At 42.9% G+C, this 17,648-nt stretch overlaps 1 protein-coding gene across 1 annotated transcript in view; it reads left to right on the top strand.

The window, feature by feature from the left end:
- The first annotated feature begins 1,143 nt into the window (after positions 1 to 1,143).
- LOC139447529 (amine oxidase [flavin-containing]-like) overlaps positions 1,144 to 17,648 on the top strand; it is a 53,651-nt gene continuing 37,146 nt past the window's right edge. Inside the window, exon 1 of the mRNA XM_071228934.1 lies at positions 1,144 to 1,252. Coding sequence (XP_071085035.1) covers positions 1,204 to 1,252 — 49 coding nt within the window. The 5' untranslated portion in view covers positions 1,144 to 1,203. The remainder of the gene's footprint in view (positions 1,253 to 17,648) is intronic.

Genomic DNA, 17,648 nt, shown 5'->3' with positions numbered 1-17,648 from the left:
TTGAATGTAGTCACCTCATGTCACAGGGTAGAAATGGACCCCAGTGTCCTACGTTTGTGACGTAGCTGATTGAATGTCGTCACCTCATGTCCCAGGGTAGACATGGACCCCAGCGTCCTACGTTTGTGACGTGGCTGATTGAATGTCATCACCTCATGCCCCGGCGTAGAAATGGACCAAAGTGTCCTATGTTTGTGACGTGGCTGACTGCCGGTCATCGTCTCGTGTAGCCCATGCAATCACTGGTTTGCCTGGTGCAGATCTGAGCACGATTCTTAACAGGAGGCCGTGATATATAAGATGAAATGTTACTGACAGCGGCGATAAATATATTCACGCACTATTTCGTCTTTATATACCGCAACTTACACAACCGGTCCACCCCTTTCTTAATGGATGCGTGAGTGAGTACGGTTTTACGCCGTTTTTAGCAATATTCCAGTAATATCACGGCGGGGGTACACCAGAAATGGGCTTCACACATAGTACCAATGTCGGGAATCGAACCCGGGTCTTCGGCGTGACGAGCAAACACTTTAACCACTCGGTTACCCGACCGTCCCCACTTAATGAATAAAAAATACTTTTTATTGGTGTTTTAACGTTTTAAAAAAATTCAACGTTATATATAATTTTAACATGATATCATCCTACTCAATTTCCATAAATATGGGCAAAAATAGATTACATCTGTGTTAGTAGTATATTTTAAATTATCTTCTTTTAATTCACCATTTCCAGTTTGTAATTAGTAATTAGCATCTCTCGATCAAACGAATAAGCAGCAGCTGCAAGAGGCTAGTGGCCATTATATACAGTGCTTGCACATTAAAGGGTCGAACCTCATTAGTTTTATTAGCATCAATGTGGTCTGGGTTCACTTACGTAAGGGTCGAAATGGTCATATATAAACTGCAGGAATGGCGCATCAAGGCCATACTTTAGCGGGAACCGTGGCCAGCTACCGACAAATCTCCTAATAGCAATTCTGATACAATAACACTGTTTCCCACCCCAATCTATTTTGTCACCTGAAACACAAATAATTAAGTCTGCTTGTTGCAGTAAGCTCGGTCGTCCCTGAACCACTTGGTCGCGGAAGAGGCCATATTGATCCTCAACTGACAGATGTCACGTGACGAATTCTCGGATAGCAGTGTTGTGAAACTGACATTTGCGAGCACTGCTGTGCAGGGAGGTAGCATGAACCAGTACAAAGCCGAAGTTATTGTAGTTGGAGGCGGACTTAGCGGTAAGTATCCTCAAATGCTTAAAACGTGCAAAAAATGCCATTTTGTAGCTGCAAGCAATACGCGGAAGTTTCGCAAATAATGGTAAACAACGGCATCGCCAGTCTTGGACCTCCTTGGATATTGATCGCGTGTTTATATCCCGCACGTGCTTTTGGTGCTGCGGTACTCGTCCGTGCGGGTCGTGATTTGAAACATGGATTATTTTTGCGTTTGTTCCACAAGATATTAATGTATGAGCACGTAAACGTGTAACAGACGCGTTGAGACCTCCTGAGACAGAACGATTAATGGGTACAAGTATATAGGCGAGCTGTGGACTCAATAATACTCAATAATTCACTTCGAACATACACGGAGCCCTATTCTCATTATTTCATTGTGGAAGGACACATCTAATATTAGAGTAGCGATAATAAAAAAGAATGAGCCAGTTTTGTTTTCGGACACTGCAGCAACTAATATAGGTCATATAGCAATTGTTGTTATCTGACATTTAGTTGGTTTGATCTAATGCCTTATTTAACAATGCCAAAAGTAGAATTACGATCATACAACTCTTTAAAAGATAAGTATAGATATAAAGTGTTTCCGATCATTCTTTTAATCCACAGATGTGTGTCTCGTGACATAAACAGATGGTTATATATTGAAAAACATGTGTGAAAGCCAGACATCCTGTTGGTAGATTTAGCACAATGACACAAATCTAGGATTGACTGACACGAAGCCAGGTCACATTTAAGATTAGCGTCATCTCACTGCAGTATGTTTGATACTGTGAAAATATGCATGACATCTCCCAGATGCGTGGTTTGATGCTCATAAATCCAATCACTGGATTGTCTGGTCCAGACTAGATTATCTACAGACTGCCGTCATATAGCTGGAATATTGCAGTCAGCGTTAAACAAAATCACACATTCTACCCATGTCGGGAATCGAACCTGAGTCTTCGGCGTGACGAGTGAACGCTTTAACCACTAGGCTACCCAACCGCCCCCATTTAACAAAGGAAAAAAGTATTTGACTACCCTATTTTCTGAAACAAATTAGTTTTCACCAAAAAATCCTGTAACATTACGAAATGCAGTGAGATGTCCACCCAGGCACAAAGTGAAACAAGGTTGGCCAAGTCCAACTGTTGTAAATTGGGGAAAATTCCTCAAGCCGCAGAGGTCAACAAGCACAGATATGGAAACTGAACCCGCTGGTGTCCTCGCTTGTAAAATGCCTCAAACACTGTTTTCAGTTGTGCAGATCCTGTACTTTTTCCAGATCCATGGCTAAGTCTGACTTGTTCAGTGATAGACAAGGACGGCAACATGTTTGTTTGTAGCCACTGGAAGTAGTACCTACCTGACTGTTAATATTTGCTCTGATTTGATACCTCTCTCAATCAAGATATGACAAGCCATCCTAAGGACATCTTCCTGAGGCAAGGGAGTTAGTTAACTGACTGTAAAAGTCCAGTTTCAACCGTTGCCGTCCCCCGCCGTGATATTGCTTGAATATTGCTAAAAGCGGCGTAAAACCATACTCATGCTACTCATACATTTGCTTCAAACAAAATGGTGTAACCCAGTCAAGACAATCTGATTGGTAATCAATCTATATTGTTGTAAAGCGTGGTTTTACTTCACGAAGTGCATCAAATCATGTGAGCACCTTGATTAGAAAGATGAAAATATTTGGAAAATATCTGTTGACGCCTTGTTGTGCCTTTAGCCCGCGACGCCCCTGGTTTGTGACGAGCGGGGCTAGGGGGCCAGGATACGTTCACTTTTTCATGAACACCTGGTGTCATCACAGTTCGACAGTAATTCATAAACCCATGATCATGAAATGCCGTATATGAACGTAGAAAAGCCAAATTTTGAGGACCAGAAAACAAATTTTGTAGAAAGCTCATGCATGGGTTACACTTTCATCAAGAAGTAGTCAGAATCATACAATAGACTTTCCTTAAATTTTCCAATATTGTAAGAGATATTTGTTTCTAGTTATGATAAATGAAATGGGAACACTTTACAACCGGTAGTGAAGTATGACAGTAGACTATTACCACCAACGATCTTGATGAGATCAAGTTGGGAAATTGTGACAAAGTTGACGTGTTTTTTTATCAGTAATGCGTAATGACGCCACTATTTGTCAAATATTCATTCTCTTGACGGTGCATTATGCGTATGGGGGACAAGGATGGCCCAGTCATCTTAAGGCGCCGCGATTCGCTGTGCAGAGTTGCATCCCTTGGGCACGCCAGAAACCTATGATTGTGGGTTCGAATCCCGGTTTGCCCCGATTATGTTTCTAGGTTTGTCAGCACCATACCCGTGCTCGTGGGTTTCACCGAAGTGATAAACGTCTGAAACCTGCATCACTTCGGGCTTTCCTCCCACATTAAGCTGACACGCCGTGATATAACTGGAATACTGTTAAAAGCGGCGTGAAACCCAACTCACTCACATTATGCGTATGAGTCTCCCAATGTCAGTTTGAGGGATTCTGTCCCACTCCGCTTGCGGCACCTGGCCAATGTGGTCGGCAGCCTATGACGATGACACACACGTCTCTCTGTCATGTCCCAGACGTGTTCAGTGGGGGAAATGCCAGGGTCATCGCTGGCAATGCCATTCTATGGGTGATGTGCTGCTGGTGGTGAACATTGACGATTTGTGCACGGTGAACAGAAACATTGTCATCCTGAAAGACAACACGTCGACCCACATGCCACATAGTGATGGCAGGCTTAGAAATTAATTGTATTTTAGTAGTGGATGGCATAGTTAACATTGTGTTGACACTTTAAGATAGATCTGCTGTGCCGGATGGGCACACTTAGAAATCCTATTTTCCTAACCATGCTTACACAGGGATGAGAATCGTGTGCGGAGCCGCAAATTTCCCCAAATTTTGGTGACAACAAATTTGTTTAAAAAAACAAAAAAACACCCCCAGATTATGGACCACACTCCATTGCAAAAATGTTTTAGCTGAAAAGGAAAATATCCATTCTCATCCCTGCTTACAGTTTAACGTGGGAATGTTTATTATATGAAGTTGATGAAGCGAGTATCAAACAAATAACCGTGACAAAAAGATGGAAAATGATGAAACACATGGAAAATGATGAACATTTGAATTATTAACACAGTATGATTCACAAAATAGATTTGGAGATTCTGGAATTCTAAAGGCTATCAATCTAATTGTTAAGTAAGGGGGCAAGCTTCGAAATTTCAGCTGTTTATTATCTCGCTCATGAAATGCACCTGTGAAGATCCGGGTTAGAACAGGTCATCAGCAACCGATGTTTGATTAAGAGATGACTCTGCGTGTCGTAAGAGGCGACTAACTGGATTGGGTGGTCAGGCTCGCTGACTTGGTTGATGCATGTCATTTATCCCAATTGCGTAGATTGATGTTCATGATGTCAGTCACTGGATTGTCTGGTCCAAATTCGATTATTATATTGCTGGAATATTCCTGAGTGGGGTGATAAAATGACATGCATCGAGTTCAGATACCGATTAGAAGTATTCTTCTAGTTGTCACAGGTGATTTCCAGGGCACACCAGTCAGTGCCCTGTGAGTGCCTGTGGCACAATTACCCGTGAAGATTCCTGGGTAGAATAGGTCTTCAGCAACTCATGCTTGCCATAAAAGGTGACTATGCTTGTCGTAAGAGGCGACTAACAGGATCGGGTGGTCAGGCTCCATGGCTTGGTTGATACATGTCATCGATCCCATTTGCGTGGGTCGATACTCATGATATCAATCACTGGATTGTCTGGTCCAGACTCGATTAATTACAGACCGCCGTCATATAGCTGGAATACTGCTGAGTGCGGCGTTAAACAACAAACCAACCAACCAACCTGTTGCACAATTACAAAATATGCACCAAAGTATATACTGTTAAAGACCTCTTGACGAAGGACAGCAAAATAAAGCTGATGTCATATGAACTAGACAATTGCTAATGCAACTTAATCTGTTTTATTAATCTACTGAATGGCCCTTTGATTCCGCAGTATTGTGTTGTGTCTATCTCCAGGAGAGGTCTTACTGCTGATTCTAGACCATTCTTTATGTCCCTGTGAGCAGCAATTATGTTGTCAACACATAGCTTAGTGATCTAAACAGCTTGCCCCATAGTGCTTGTGATAGGTGCTTGATGACAGTGGAAGCTAATCAGAATTAGTGAGGGCCAATTACAGGGTTAATTTGCCTTTCGTCTTATCATTTACGGCTGGAATCCAGAGCATAGAGAGTCAGTATGGATGAAGATATTCATACTTTTGACTGTCTGAGGAACGTGGCAGTGGAATGTTGAACTTTTATTTTTCAAGAAATGAGATGTACCTTTGGTGAAAAGTTGGATTTGTTATAGTGGGACTTGAATCAGTTGTGCCAGGGAGAATGAATCTCAGAATCGCCCCGGGTTTGTCACGCTCTAACCATTGGTTTCACCAAATCGGTAATGTGTAAGAGTTGCATAACTTCAGAACCCGTGAAGATCCGGGGTAGAATAGGTCTTCAGCAACCCATGCTTGTCGTAAAAGGCGACTATGCATGTCATCTCTGGATTGTCTGGTCCAGACTCAATTATTTACAGACCGCTGTCATATAGCTGGAATATTGCTGAGTACGACATAAACAACAATCAAAGTTAGAGCACGGTCAAAGACAAAGGAACCATGGTTTAATTGTGTGTAAGAGATGGCTCATGACAATCTATTGATAATGTGTATCCCTACTATCTCGGTGTTGTTTGTTCTCTGTGTATAGAGATTACATGTGTCATGCTGGTTTAATGAAACGAGTGTCAGAATTCTTGTATTTCCCGAGCAAGAGGTTCTTAAAAATCAGCGTGACACATATGCGAGTGTAATAATTTCTTTGTTACCCATTATTTCTTTATCCATTTGAGCTTCCCTTTAGAAAAATGCTCTTATCACGACCACTGTCTTTGAAAACAACAATTTTTGAATAACATCTTCAGCAATGATGTCCCCAGCCGCGTAATACCAAAAGACGTTAAAAGATGGTACTTGTTGTTACCCTGTCTGGCGCTCGGCATTAAGGGGCTAAAACAAGGGCTGGTCGGCTCGGAGTCAGTATACTGTGTCTGAGTGGGGTATTCATGTTAAACTGCGGCACGGTATCTCAGTGTGCTAGCACTATAAATCGGCATCAGTCCGGACTAGAACAAGCAGCCACACAAACACACACACACGTACATGCACGTCGCTTTATAAGTGCAATAATCTTGGACACGACGTTAAACCCCATTTCACCTCACTTCAGCAATGATGTCGCTTCTAGTGTGCTGTCATCCCGATCTTACATCACAATAAGATTCAAACAACGTCAACAATGTCATCTGGATGAGGTAAACAGTGTACTGGTGCATGTGAACAGATATTTGCACTAGTGAACTAGGGCTGGGATGAGTTCACATTTACGACCCGGGTCCTTGTCCCCTTTTACCACGACTCCACCTGGGTACCCACTGTAGATCTTGAGAGTTGAGTACAAAATGTCTAGTTGGGAATTGTTTTACCGGAACCATGTAAAATACTACTTAGAGACACATGTACCACTGACTGAAGTTTACTGCAGTTTTATCTATAATCAAATGTATAAAAGGCGGAAAGAATTCGTGCATAGTCAGAAAGAAATGCAAACATAAACAACTTTTATTGTTTATGTAAATGAGCAATATATCATGTGACTTACCCCTGGTCCTGGTAGCCCTGTGGGCAGGCAGGTGCTACTCAGGACCCGCCCGCCCCGAGCAACGGAGTACCCATCCCATCCCAGCCCTGCACTAAAAAGTGACCTCAAACCCTTTTACTTTTTATCTGACAGGCATATGTCTAATGGATCTGATAAATGAGTTGGTCCATAAAATGAATAACTGTTATTTTTTATTATAACTGATCAAAAGCATAGTGTAGAAGTTTATTACCCATAGGGTTAGAAATAGGTGTGATTCCCGTGCACCCTTTTGAGTTGAATAATAATAATAACTGACTGTTTAATAATCTCATACCAACTTTGACTGGAGTAGGTCCAATAGTTTTTCAGATATTGTAGTAAACGTCGGTACCTTAAATTACCTTCAAGACTATACATTGATCAATCGGAAGGGGTGCTAATTGGAATTGTTCACTAGCCAATATATTGGCAAATATCGCTGTGAGTGCTTATTATAGCGGGGCGCTTATTACGTCGAATACGGTAAATTAAATTGATGTCAATATAGTTAATGCTAATGCTATGACTTTGTCGTGGTGGCCAGTGTTTCACTGATAACAGGACCAATAAAGAGGGAGAAGTTGATACTTAATTTTAGATTTTTGTATTAAGTCCAATGTATAAATACCTTTGAATTGAAAATTAAGAAATTTAAAAAAGATCCCAAATTTGAACAAAATAACAACATTTTCCCTGGCTGCTTTCCAAGGGAAGTTATTAAGCTTTGATAAATCCCTCTTTTTAGCTATTGTTGTACTGGGTTCAAGTTTTTTTGCATCAAACCATACTTGACACAGAAATGTAATGAATTGTATCCAGTGTTTGTTTGCAAGGACACAAGTACCTGTCAAGATTCACATATGCCATTGTCTGTCAGTCCAAGGGGCGACATCGCGGTCTAGCCATCATTGATTTCACCCAATCAATACTTCGCCATCGATTGGTTTCTTGCAATTTCATCTGTGGAAGTTAGCGACCCTAATCGCCCTGATTCAACCTCTTTATCATCCATTGTTGTCATGTGATTGGCAGATGTGCATTTCTCAGCATTGATTGACATGAAATATACATGGTTGAGGTGGAATACGCATGTGGAATACATTCGGTTTAACATTTCGTGAATTATGGATTAATCTTGTAGCAATTGAGGATTGTTGTTTCTGATAAAATGCAGTTCTGTAATATTGTAACTGGCGGTACGGGGTAGTTCACAGGAGGTGCTAGGTACTGTAACTGGAGGATTAAGGTGATGTAGCTTGATATAGCATCCCCATAAAGACCGGGTTAGAATTGGTCTTCAGCAGCCCATGCTTGTCTCCCCATAAAGACCGGGTTAGAATTGGTCTTCAGCAGCCCATGCTTGTCTCCCCATAAAGAGCGGGTTAGAATTGGTCTTCAGCAACCCATGCTTGTCTCCCCCTGTGAAGAACCGGTTAGAATTGGTCTTCAGCAACCCATGCTTGTCTCCCCCTGTGAAGAACAGGTTGGAATTGGTCTTCAGCAGCCCATGCTTGTCTCCCCATAAAGAGCAGGTTAGAATTGGTCTTCAGCAGCCCATGCTTGTCTCCCCATAAAGACCGGGTTAGAATTGGTCTTCAGCAGCCCATGCTTGTCTCCCCATAAAGACCGGGTTAGAATTGGTCTTCAGCAGCCCATGCTTGTCTCCCCATAAAGACCGGGTTAGAATTGGTCTTCAGCAGCCCATGCTTGTCTCCCCATAAAGACCAGGTTAGAATTAGTCTTCAGCAGCCCATGCTTGTCTTCCCCTGTGAAGAACTGGTTAGAATTGATCTTCATCAACCCATGTTTGTCTCCCCATGAAGAACTGGTTAGAATTGATCTTCAGCAACCCATGCTTATCTCCCCATGAAGAACTGGTTAGAATTGATCTTCAGCAACCCATGCTTGTCTCCCCATGAAGAACCGGTTAGAATTGATCTTCAGCAACCCATGCTTGTCTCCCCATGAAGAACCGGTTAGAATTGATCTTCAGCAACCCATGCTTGTCTCCCCCTGTGAAGAACTGGTTAGAATTGGTCTTAAGCAACCCATGTTTGTCTCCCCATGAAGAACAGGTTAGAATTGATCTTCAGCAGCCCATGTTTGTCTCCCCATGAAGAACTGGTTAGAATTGATCTTCAGCAACCCATGCTTGTCTCCCCCTGTGAAGAACCGGTTAGAATTGGTCTTCAGCAACCCATGCTTGTCTCCCCATGAAGAACTGGTTAGAATTGATCTTCAGCAACCCATGCTTGTCTCCCCCTGTGAAGAACCGGTTAGAATTGATCTTCAGCAACCCATGCTTGTCTCCCCATAAAGAACGGGGTAGAATTGATCTTCAGCAACCCATGCTTGTCTCCCCCTGTGAAGAACCGGTTAGAATTGGTCTTCAGCAGCCCATGCTTGTCTCCCCCTGTGAAGAACCGGTTAGAATTGGTCTTCAGCAGCCCATGTTTGTCTCCCCATGAAGAACCGGTTAGAATTGATCTTCAGCATCCCATGTTTGTCTACCCCTGTGAAGAACCGGTTAGAATTGATCTTCAGCAACCCATGTTTGTCTACCCCTGTGAAGAACCGGTTAGAATTGATCTTCAGCAACCCATGCTTGTCTCCCCCTGTGAAGAACCGGTTAGAATTGATCTTCAGCAACCCATGCTTGTCTCCCCCTGTGAAGAACCGGTTAAAATTGATCTTCAGCAATCCATGCTTGTCTCCACCTGTGGAGAATAGGTTAGAATTGATCTTCAGCAACCCATGCTTGTGTCCCCCTGTGAAGAACCGGTTAGAATTGATCTTCAGCATCCCATGCTTGTCTCACCATGAAGCACTGGTTAGAATTGATCTTCAGCAACCCATGCTTGTCTCCCCCTGTGAAGAACCGGTTAGAATTGGTCTTCAGCAACCCATGCTTGTCTCCCCCTGTGAAGAACCGGTTAGAATTGATCTTCAGCAACCCATGTTTGTCTCCCCCTGTGAAGAACCGGTTAGAATTGATCTTCAGCAACCCATGTTTGTCTACCCCCGTGAAGAACCGGTTAGAATTGGTTTCAGCAACCCATGTTTGTCTACCCCTGTGAAGAACAGGTTGGAATTGATCTTCAGCAACCCACGTTTGTCTACCCCTGTGAAGAACCGGTTAGAATTGGTTTCAGCAACCCATGTTTGTCTACCCCTGTGAAGAACCGGTTAGAATTGATCTTCAGCAACCCATGTTTGTCTACCCCTGTGAAGAACCGGTTAGAATTGGTTTCAGCAACCCATGTTTGTCTACCCCTGTGAAGAACCGGTTAGAATTGATCTTCAGCAACCCATGTTTGTCTACCCCTGTGAAGAACCGGTTAAAATTGGTTTCAGCATCCCATGTTTGTCTACCCCTGTGAAGAACCGGTTAGAATTGATCTTCAGCAACCCATGTTTGTCTACCCCTGTGAAGAACCGGTTAAAATTGATCTTCAGCAACCCATGCTTGTCTCCCCCTGTGAAGAACCGGTTAGAATTGATCTTCAGCAACCCATGCTTGTCTCCCCCTGTGAAGAACCGGTTAGAATTGATCTTCAGCAACCCATGCTTGTCTCCCCCTGTGAAGAACCGGTTAAAATTGATCTTCAGCAACCCATGTTTGTCTACCCCTGTGAAGAACCGGTTAAAATTGATCTTCAGCAACCCATGCTTGTTTCCCCCTGTGAAGAACCGGTTAAAATTGATCTTCAGCAATCCATGCTTGTCTCCCCCTGTGGAGAATAGGTTAGAATTGATCTTCAGCAACCCATGCTTGTGTCCCCCTGTGAAGAACCGGTTAGAATTGATCTTCAGCATCCCATGCTTGTCTCACCATGAAGCACTGGTTAGAATTGATCTTCAGCAACCCATGCTTGTCTCCCCCTGTGAAGAACCGGTTAGAATTGGTCTTCAGCAACCCATGCTTGTCTCCCCCTGTGAAGAACCGGTTAGAATTGGTCTTCAGCAACCCATGCTTGTCTCCCCCTGTGAAGAACCGGTTAGAATTGGTCTTCAGCAACCCATGCTTGTCTCCCCCTGTGAAGAACAGGTTGGAATTGGTCTTCAGCAACCCATGCTTGTCTCCCCCTGTGAAGAACCGGTTAGAATTGGTCTTCAGCAACCCATGCTTGTCTCCCACTGTGAAGAACCGGTTAGAATTGGTCTTCAGCAACCCATGCTTGTCTCCCCTTGTGAAGAACTGGTTGGATTTGGTTTCAGCAACCCCTGTTTGTCTACCCCTGTGAAGTATCCCAATTCTGTAGATTGATGCTCATGTCAATCACTGGATTGTCTGATTCAGACTTGATCATTGTCATATCGCCATCATATACCTGGAATATTTGCTGAGTGCTGCATTAAACAACAAACAAAATTACAAAACAAACCAAAATGCAAGCAAACAGGATATATGGCAACTCCAACTTGATACGAAGATCATGTTGTCAGCCATAGTAAAGTAACAGACTAAGGTCTTGTTTCATTTCCTGAGAGATGTGGCTGTAGGGCCGCGTCAACTAACACATGTACGCACAGGGATGTAGCTTGGATGCTCCACAGCTTCCTGATTAATTCCATCAGTTCTGAGTGCGAAGGGGCAGTGGGCTAGTCCAGTGGTTAATGTATTCGCTTGTCACACCGCCGACCCGGGTTTGAGTCCCCACATGGGTACAATGTGTGAAGCCCATTTCTGGTATTCCATTTTAGTTTTATGTTTCACAGATTTTTTCTAGGTTTTCGGTCGATTAGAAATAGAAATAAATAGCTATGTCAATCATTTATTTATTTATTTATATGAAAGTCATTCTGCCAAGTAGTTAAAACTGTAGCTGGCTTCTTGAATCACTGATAGTGATGTACACATGGAATTTATGTGAAACATTTTTATTGTATAATGAGGACGATATTACTAGTACTAGAGGGAGACATAGTAAATATAAATATTTTGTGTTTAATTTATTTCTTTTGCAGCTGCCTGTGAAACAAAAAATAAAAAATGTGTGGCCTTAATGAATTATTGGACAATATGAGGTTTGTGCCATCCTATGTATTTCCCAGTTAGTTTTCCTGTAGTGCTTTTCAAGAGAGGATTTCTTCTCGTGCAATATGCTACTGTTTTTCCAAGTCAAATGTTGATAACTTTAGATATGGCAAGAAAGATTTCCTGACCCCGGCTTCAGAAACATTCACTCATTACTACATGAAAGTCATAATGTTGTCTCGAGAAATACTTCGAAATTTTCTCCCAAGATCTGAATTATCCCTGATTAGGTCAACGTGTGATCAATCACACCCTGGTTAATTAACCTTGTAGAATGTATTGGCATGAGACTTGAAGAGATTTGTGCCATTTGATGACAAGCTGACACTGAAGCCAGGGAGACTGTTCCCAGCTCCATCATCCAAAAGTCTATTGAAATTCACAGGGAATTGAATCCAGTTATTTCATGGTTAGGCAGTCACTTGTCAGAAGGAAATGTCTTGCACCAAATTGATTTCCTAAAGAAATACTTCGGAACATTGGGAGACAGATAATACGGCATGATGTCGCCTATGGTATCCAGCATTGGATCATTAGAGGCCAGAATGAAATCAATATGAGCAAGGAGCCTGACTTCAGGTGAACATCATCAGGAGGACTTCACTAGTACACGCTGCAGATGTCATAGATATCATGCATTTAGTTTTAGTATTGTTTCTTTATGTAACATTTTACGCTGATGGATCCCGGGGTGTGTGTTTGGGTCATCTTCTCGAGGCTGGAGAGTTAACTGACTATGAAAGTCCAGTTTCAACACTTGCCGAACTAGGCTGGTATTATAGAGTTACATTTTGGCTGGACTAACGAGTATATGCATAGTCCAATCAAAATCGAGCACCGAAATCGAAATCCGGTTCGTAAACTGTCGTTCAGATTTCGGTCGATTGCTGGATTTGCAAACCATGTGCACCGCCCACTTGTCAGCAGATATTTTCCAAATCTTTTTATTCAAGGTGCTCACGTGATTTTATGCATTTCGCGATGTAAGACCCGTTTTATCACAATATAGATCTTGATTATCGATCAGATTGTCCTGACATGGCGCCACCATTTTGTGTTAAACAAACGCAAGTGTTACGACAGGTGGAATCTGATTGGTCCATAGGAGAGGCTTATAGGGGACATAACTGGTAATAGCCACTGGTGGCGCTACGATCGAGCCCAGTAATTCCAGCCGAATTAGGCAAGGGTGGAAACTGGCCTTTTAAAGTCAGTTAACTCTCTTGCCTCGGAAAGATGTATTTGGGTAGGTGTTTGGTGTTTGTGTGAGCACCCTTTTCTTTTGTCCATCTGCCCCTCATTAACTTTAGTAGTATACATGATGGGGATCCTTGACCACCGCCCCAGGACCAGGCCCAGACCCTAACAATGCACATAGGGATCTTAGGTTTATACGAAAAATATGATGACGATCTGTGCTATATTTTGCTGAGCAGTTCCTAATATCCCCATTATCTATACTACTACTTATATATTTTTAGCTTTCTAAAAACTACCAGGCTGATGAAGGTGAAACAAAGATTGTATGGATTCCCATTTTCAGTGGTGGAATTGTTTCTGCTTACTGTAGGTTACCATGGTTACTGCCTAATTATTTCCATCCACTTTGGTGAAAGGCAGGAGCAGGGGTATGGTGCTGACAAATCTAGAAACATCAGGACGAACCGGAACCCAAACTCATTGTCATAGGATTCTGGCGTGCCCAAGGGATACAAACTATACATGTCACATCATGGCACCTTAGACCACTGGGCCACCTGTGCCTCTGTCTAATCAGGGCACCTTAGACCACTGGGCCACCTGTGCCCCTGTCTAATCACGGTACCTTAGACGACTGGGCCACCTGTGCCCCTGTCTAATCACAGCACCTTAGACGACTGGGCCACCTGTGCCCCCCCTGTCTGAAATGAGTTGTGATTTTGTTGGCTTTCACAGTGTAGACCTCTCCATTAAACAAAACATACAGTTAAAAACACTTGAACATGTTTGTTTGTTGTTTAAGCAGTATTCCAGCTATGTGACGGCGGTCAGTAAATAATCGACTCTAGACCAGACAATTCAATTGACATCATGACCAATCAATCTACGCAATTGGGATATTATGACATGCATCAACCAAGTCCTCGGGCCTGACAAGCCGATCCCGTCAGTTATCAGTTATGTATATATTAACACAATCCAGTGATTGATGTCACGAGCATTGATCCACGCAAAGGTGGGCGAGCTTGACCACCCAATCTCGTTAGTTGCCTCTTATGACAAGCATGGGTTGCTGTCCATCGGGCACTTTAACATGTATAGGGTCAGCATGACCAATATTGAGTGTGTGTGGATGCTGCACACGAGTTCATCAAATTGTGACCACCCAATCAATGAGTGACCACCCAATCAACGAGTGATCACCAATTCAACGAGTGACCATCCAATTAACAAATTGTGACCACCCGATCAACAAATAGTGACCATCAAATCAACAAATTGTGACCCCCCAATCATTATGTGACCTTCCAATTAAAAAATGTGTACCGGTGACAATGCATAATGATATTTTTATTTTAAGTAAAGGCCATCAAAATGACCGACATGATGAACCTGACAGAGGAGATTGTCAAAAAAGTACTGAACCTGTGGTGATTAGGTGTAAAGTCATCATTGATGAGTTGGCCAACCATTTGAAGGTGGTTATAATGATATTTTACCAAATGCTGAAGTAAATTAATGAATTGTTGCAAAATGGCTGTTGACTCTCAAAATCAGTCAAGACCGAGTCAGCGGTCTTAGATGATTCTGTGTTCACAAGAGAGGGTTGTGAGGATGTCTGCATCATGTCCAAGTCAATCAAGACAGAGTCAGCGGTCTTAGATGATTCTGTGTTCACAAGGGAGGGTTGTGAGGATGTCTCCATCATGTCTGTGTCAGTCAAGACCGAGTCAGCGGTCTTAGATGATTCTGTGTTCGCAAGGCAGGGTTGTGAGGATGTCTCCATCATGTCTGTGTCAGTCAAGACCGAGTCAGCGGTCTTAGGTGATTCTGTGTTCACAAAGGAGGGTTGGAAGGATGTCTCCATCATGTCTGTGTCAGTCAAGACCGAGTCAGCGGTCTTAGATGATTCTGTGTTCACAAGGGAGGGTTTTGAGGATGTCTGCATCATGTCTGTCAGTCAAGACCGATTCAGCGGTCTTAGATGATTCTGTGTTCACAAGGGAGGGTTGTGAGGATGTCTCCATCACGTCTGTGTCAGTCAAGACCGAGTCAGCGGTCTTAGATGATTCTGTGTTCACAAGGGAGGGTTGTGGGGATGTCTCCATCATGTCTGTGTCAGTCAAGACCGAGTCAGCGGTCTTAGATGATTCTGTGTTCACAAGGGAGGGTTGTGAGGATGTCTCCATCATGTCTGTGTCAGTCAAGACCGAGTCAGCGGTCTTAGATGATTCTGTGTTCACAAGGGAGGGTTGTGAGGATGTCTCCATCATGTCTGTGTCAGTCAAGACCGATTCAGCGGTCTTAGATGATTCTGTGTTCACAAGGGAGGGTTGTGAGGATGTCTCCATCACGTCTGTGTCAGTCAAGACCGAGTCAGCGGTCTTAGATGATTCTGTGTTCACAAGGGAGGGTTGTGGGGATGTCTCCATCATGTCTGTGTCAGTCAAGACCGAGTCAGCGGTCTTAGATGATTCTGTGTTCACAAGGGAGGGTTGTGAGGATGTCTCCATCATGTCCAAGTCAGTCAAGACAGAGTCAGCGGTCTTAGGTGATTCTGTGTTCACAAGGGAGGGTTGTGAGGATGTCTCCATCATGTCTGTGTCAGTCAAGACCGAGTCAGCGGTCTTAGATGATTCTGTGTTCGCAAGGCAGGGTTGTGAGGATGTCTCCATCATGTCTGTGTCAGTCAAGACCGAGTCAGCGGTCTTAGGTGATTCTGTGTTCACAAAGGAGGGTTGGAAGGATGTCTCCATCATGTCTGTGTCAGTCAAGACCGAGTCAGCGGTCTTAGATGATTCTGTGTTCACAAGGGAGGGTTTTGAGGATGTCTGCATCATGTCTGTCAGTCAAGACCGATTCTGTGTTCACAAGGGAGGGTTGTGAGGATGTCTCCATCACGTCTGTGTCAGTCAAGACCGAGTCAGCGGTCTTAGATGATTCTGTGTTCACAAGGGAGGGTTGTGGGGATGTCTCCATCATGTCTGTGTCAGTCAAGACCGAGTCAGCGGTCTTAGATGATTCTGTGTTCACAAGGGAGGGTTGTGAGGATGTCTCCATCATGTCTGTGTCAGTCAAGACCGAGTCAGCGGTCTTAGATGATTCTGTGTTCACAAGGGAGGGTTTTGAGGATGTCTCCATCATGTCTGTGTCAGTCAAGACCGAGTCAGCGGTCTTAGATGATTCTGTGTTCACAAGGGAGGGTTGTGAGGATGTCTCCATCATGTCTGTGTCAGTCAAGACCGAGTCAGCGGTCTTAGGTGATTCTGTGTTCACAAGGGAGGGTTGTGAGGATGTCTCCATCATGTCTGTCAGTCAAGACACAGAATCAACAGTTTTAGTGTTCATTGCTTTGTTTTGTTCACAGGGTGGGTTGTGGTGTGGATATTCTGTCATGGCATGCAGGCAAACACCCTGACTGTTTCAAATGTATGGAAAACCTCATGAACGATGGTAATATAGCTATGTGTGCCTGGGGCTCCAGGGGTTTAATTAGGATTGAGGGGCAAATCTTCAGGGATGAAAGTGGTGCTGTCACCTTTTTATGGTGTCCATGGCTGCCTGCCAGCTGTGTATATTTGTTCATATGCCCTGTGTGAAAGACATACTACCTGTCACAAATCTTGGCAACACATCTTCCAGTTGTCTCTGGACTAACAGACTTGCATATTTTTCGGGACTGGTAGAGATTGAGGTCAACTTTCAAAAGTCAGTCTAAATATAAAAGGTAATCTACATTTGCCAACCACTTATCATGCTGATCTGCGTAGGTTAATTCAGTGAATTGACAGTCAGATTGCTTCTCTGTATTTTATAATAAGAATAATAATAATAATAATAATAATAATAATAACAAACCCTCTTTGCTGCATTTTATTTTAATCTGTAAATAATAATAATAATGAGGCTTCTTAGTAGTGCTAAACTCCATAATAATAACAATAATAATGATAATGGTAATAACAAACCCTCTTTGCTGCATTTTATTTTAATCTGTAAATAATAATAATAATGAGGCTTTTTAAGTAGTGCTAAACTCCATACTCGTGTAACTTCAGGGAATGGCTCAGTATGCACTTAATTTTTTCATTCTCAGCTCCCTGTGGAATATACAACCCTAATTTAGCTGGCTTTGAGGCGCTAGAATGACAATACAGTCCTCCATTTTGACATCAGGATGACAATGGCTCACATTCCGAGTCTACAAGTCACTCATCAACAGTTCTCTTGTAATGATTTGTGTAAAAGGAACTGGTTTAGCTACTGAGCCACAGAGGGGTGTTTGTTTTTACGTAGTGTTTTATTTTGAAGGAAATTAAAACTCAAAATTATGTCATTAACTGGATTCGGAATGAGGAAGGAAAACATGGGTGCTTTCATTTGCAAAGATCTTG

The sequence above is a fragment of the Haliotis cracherodii genome, unplaced genomic scaffold, assembly GCF_022045235.1.
Source record: "Haliotis cracherodii isolate W230 unplaced genomic scaffold, xgHalCrac1.p SCAF_7, whole genome shotgun sequence".
In the NCBI taxonomy this organism is placed as follows: Eukaryota; Metazoa; Mollusca; class Gastropoda; order Lepetellida; family Haliotidae; genus Haliotis; species Haliotis cracherodii.
Note: the sequence above shows the minus strand (reverse complement) of the source record. Positions and strands in the feature narration are given on the sequence as shown.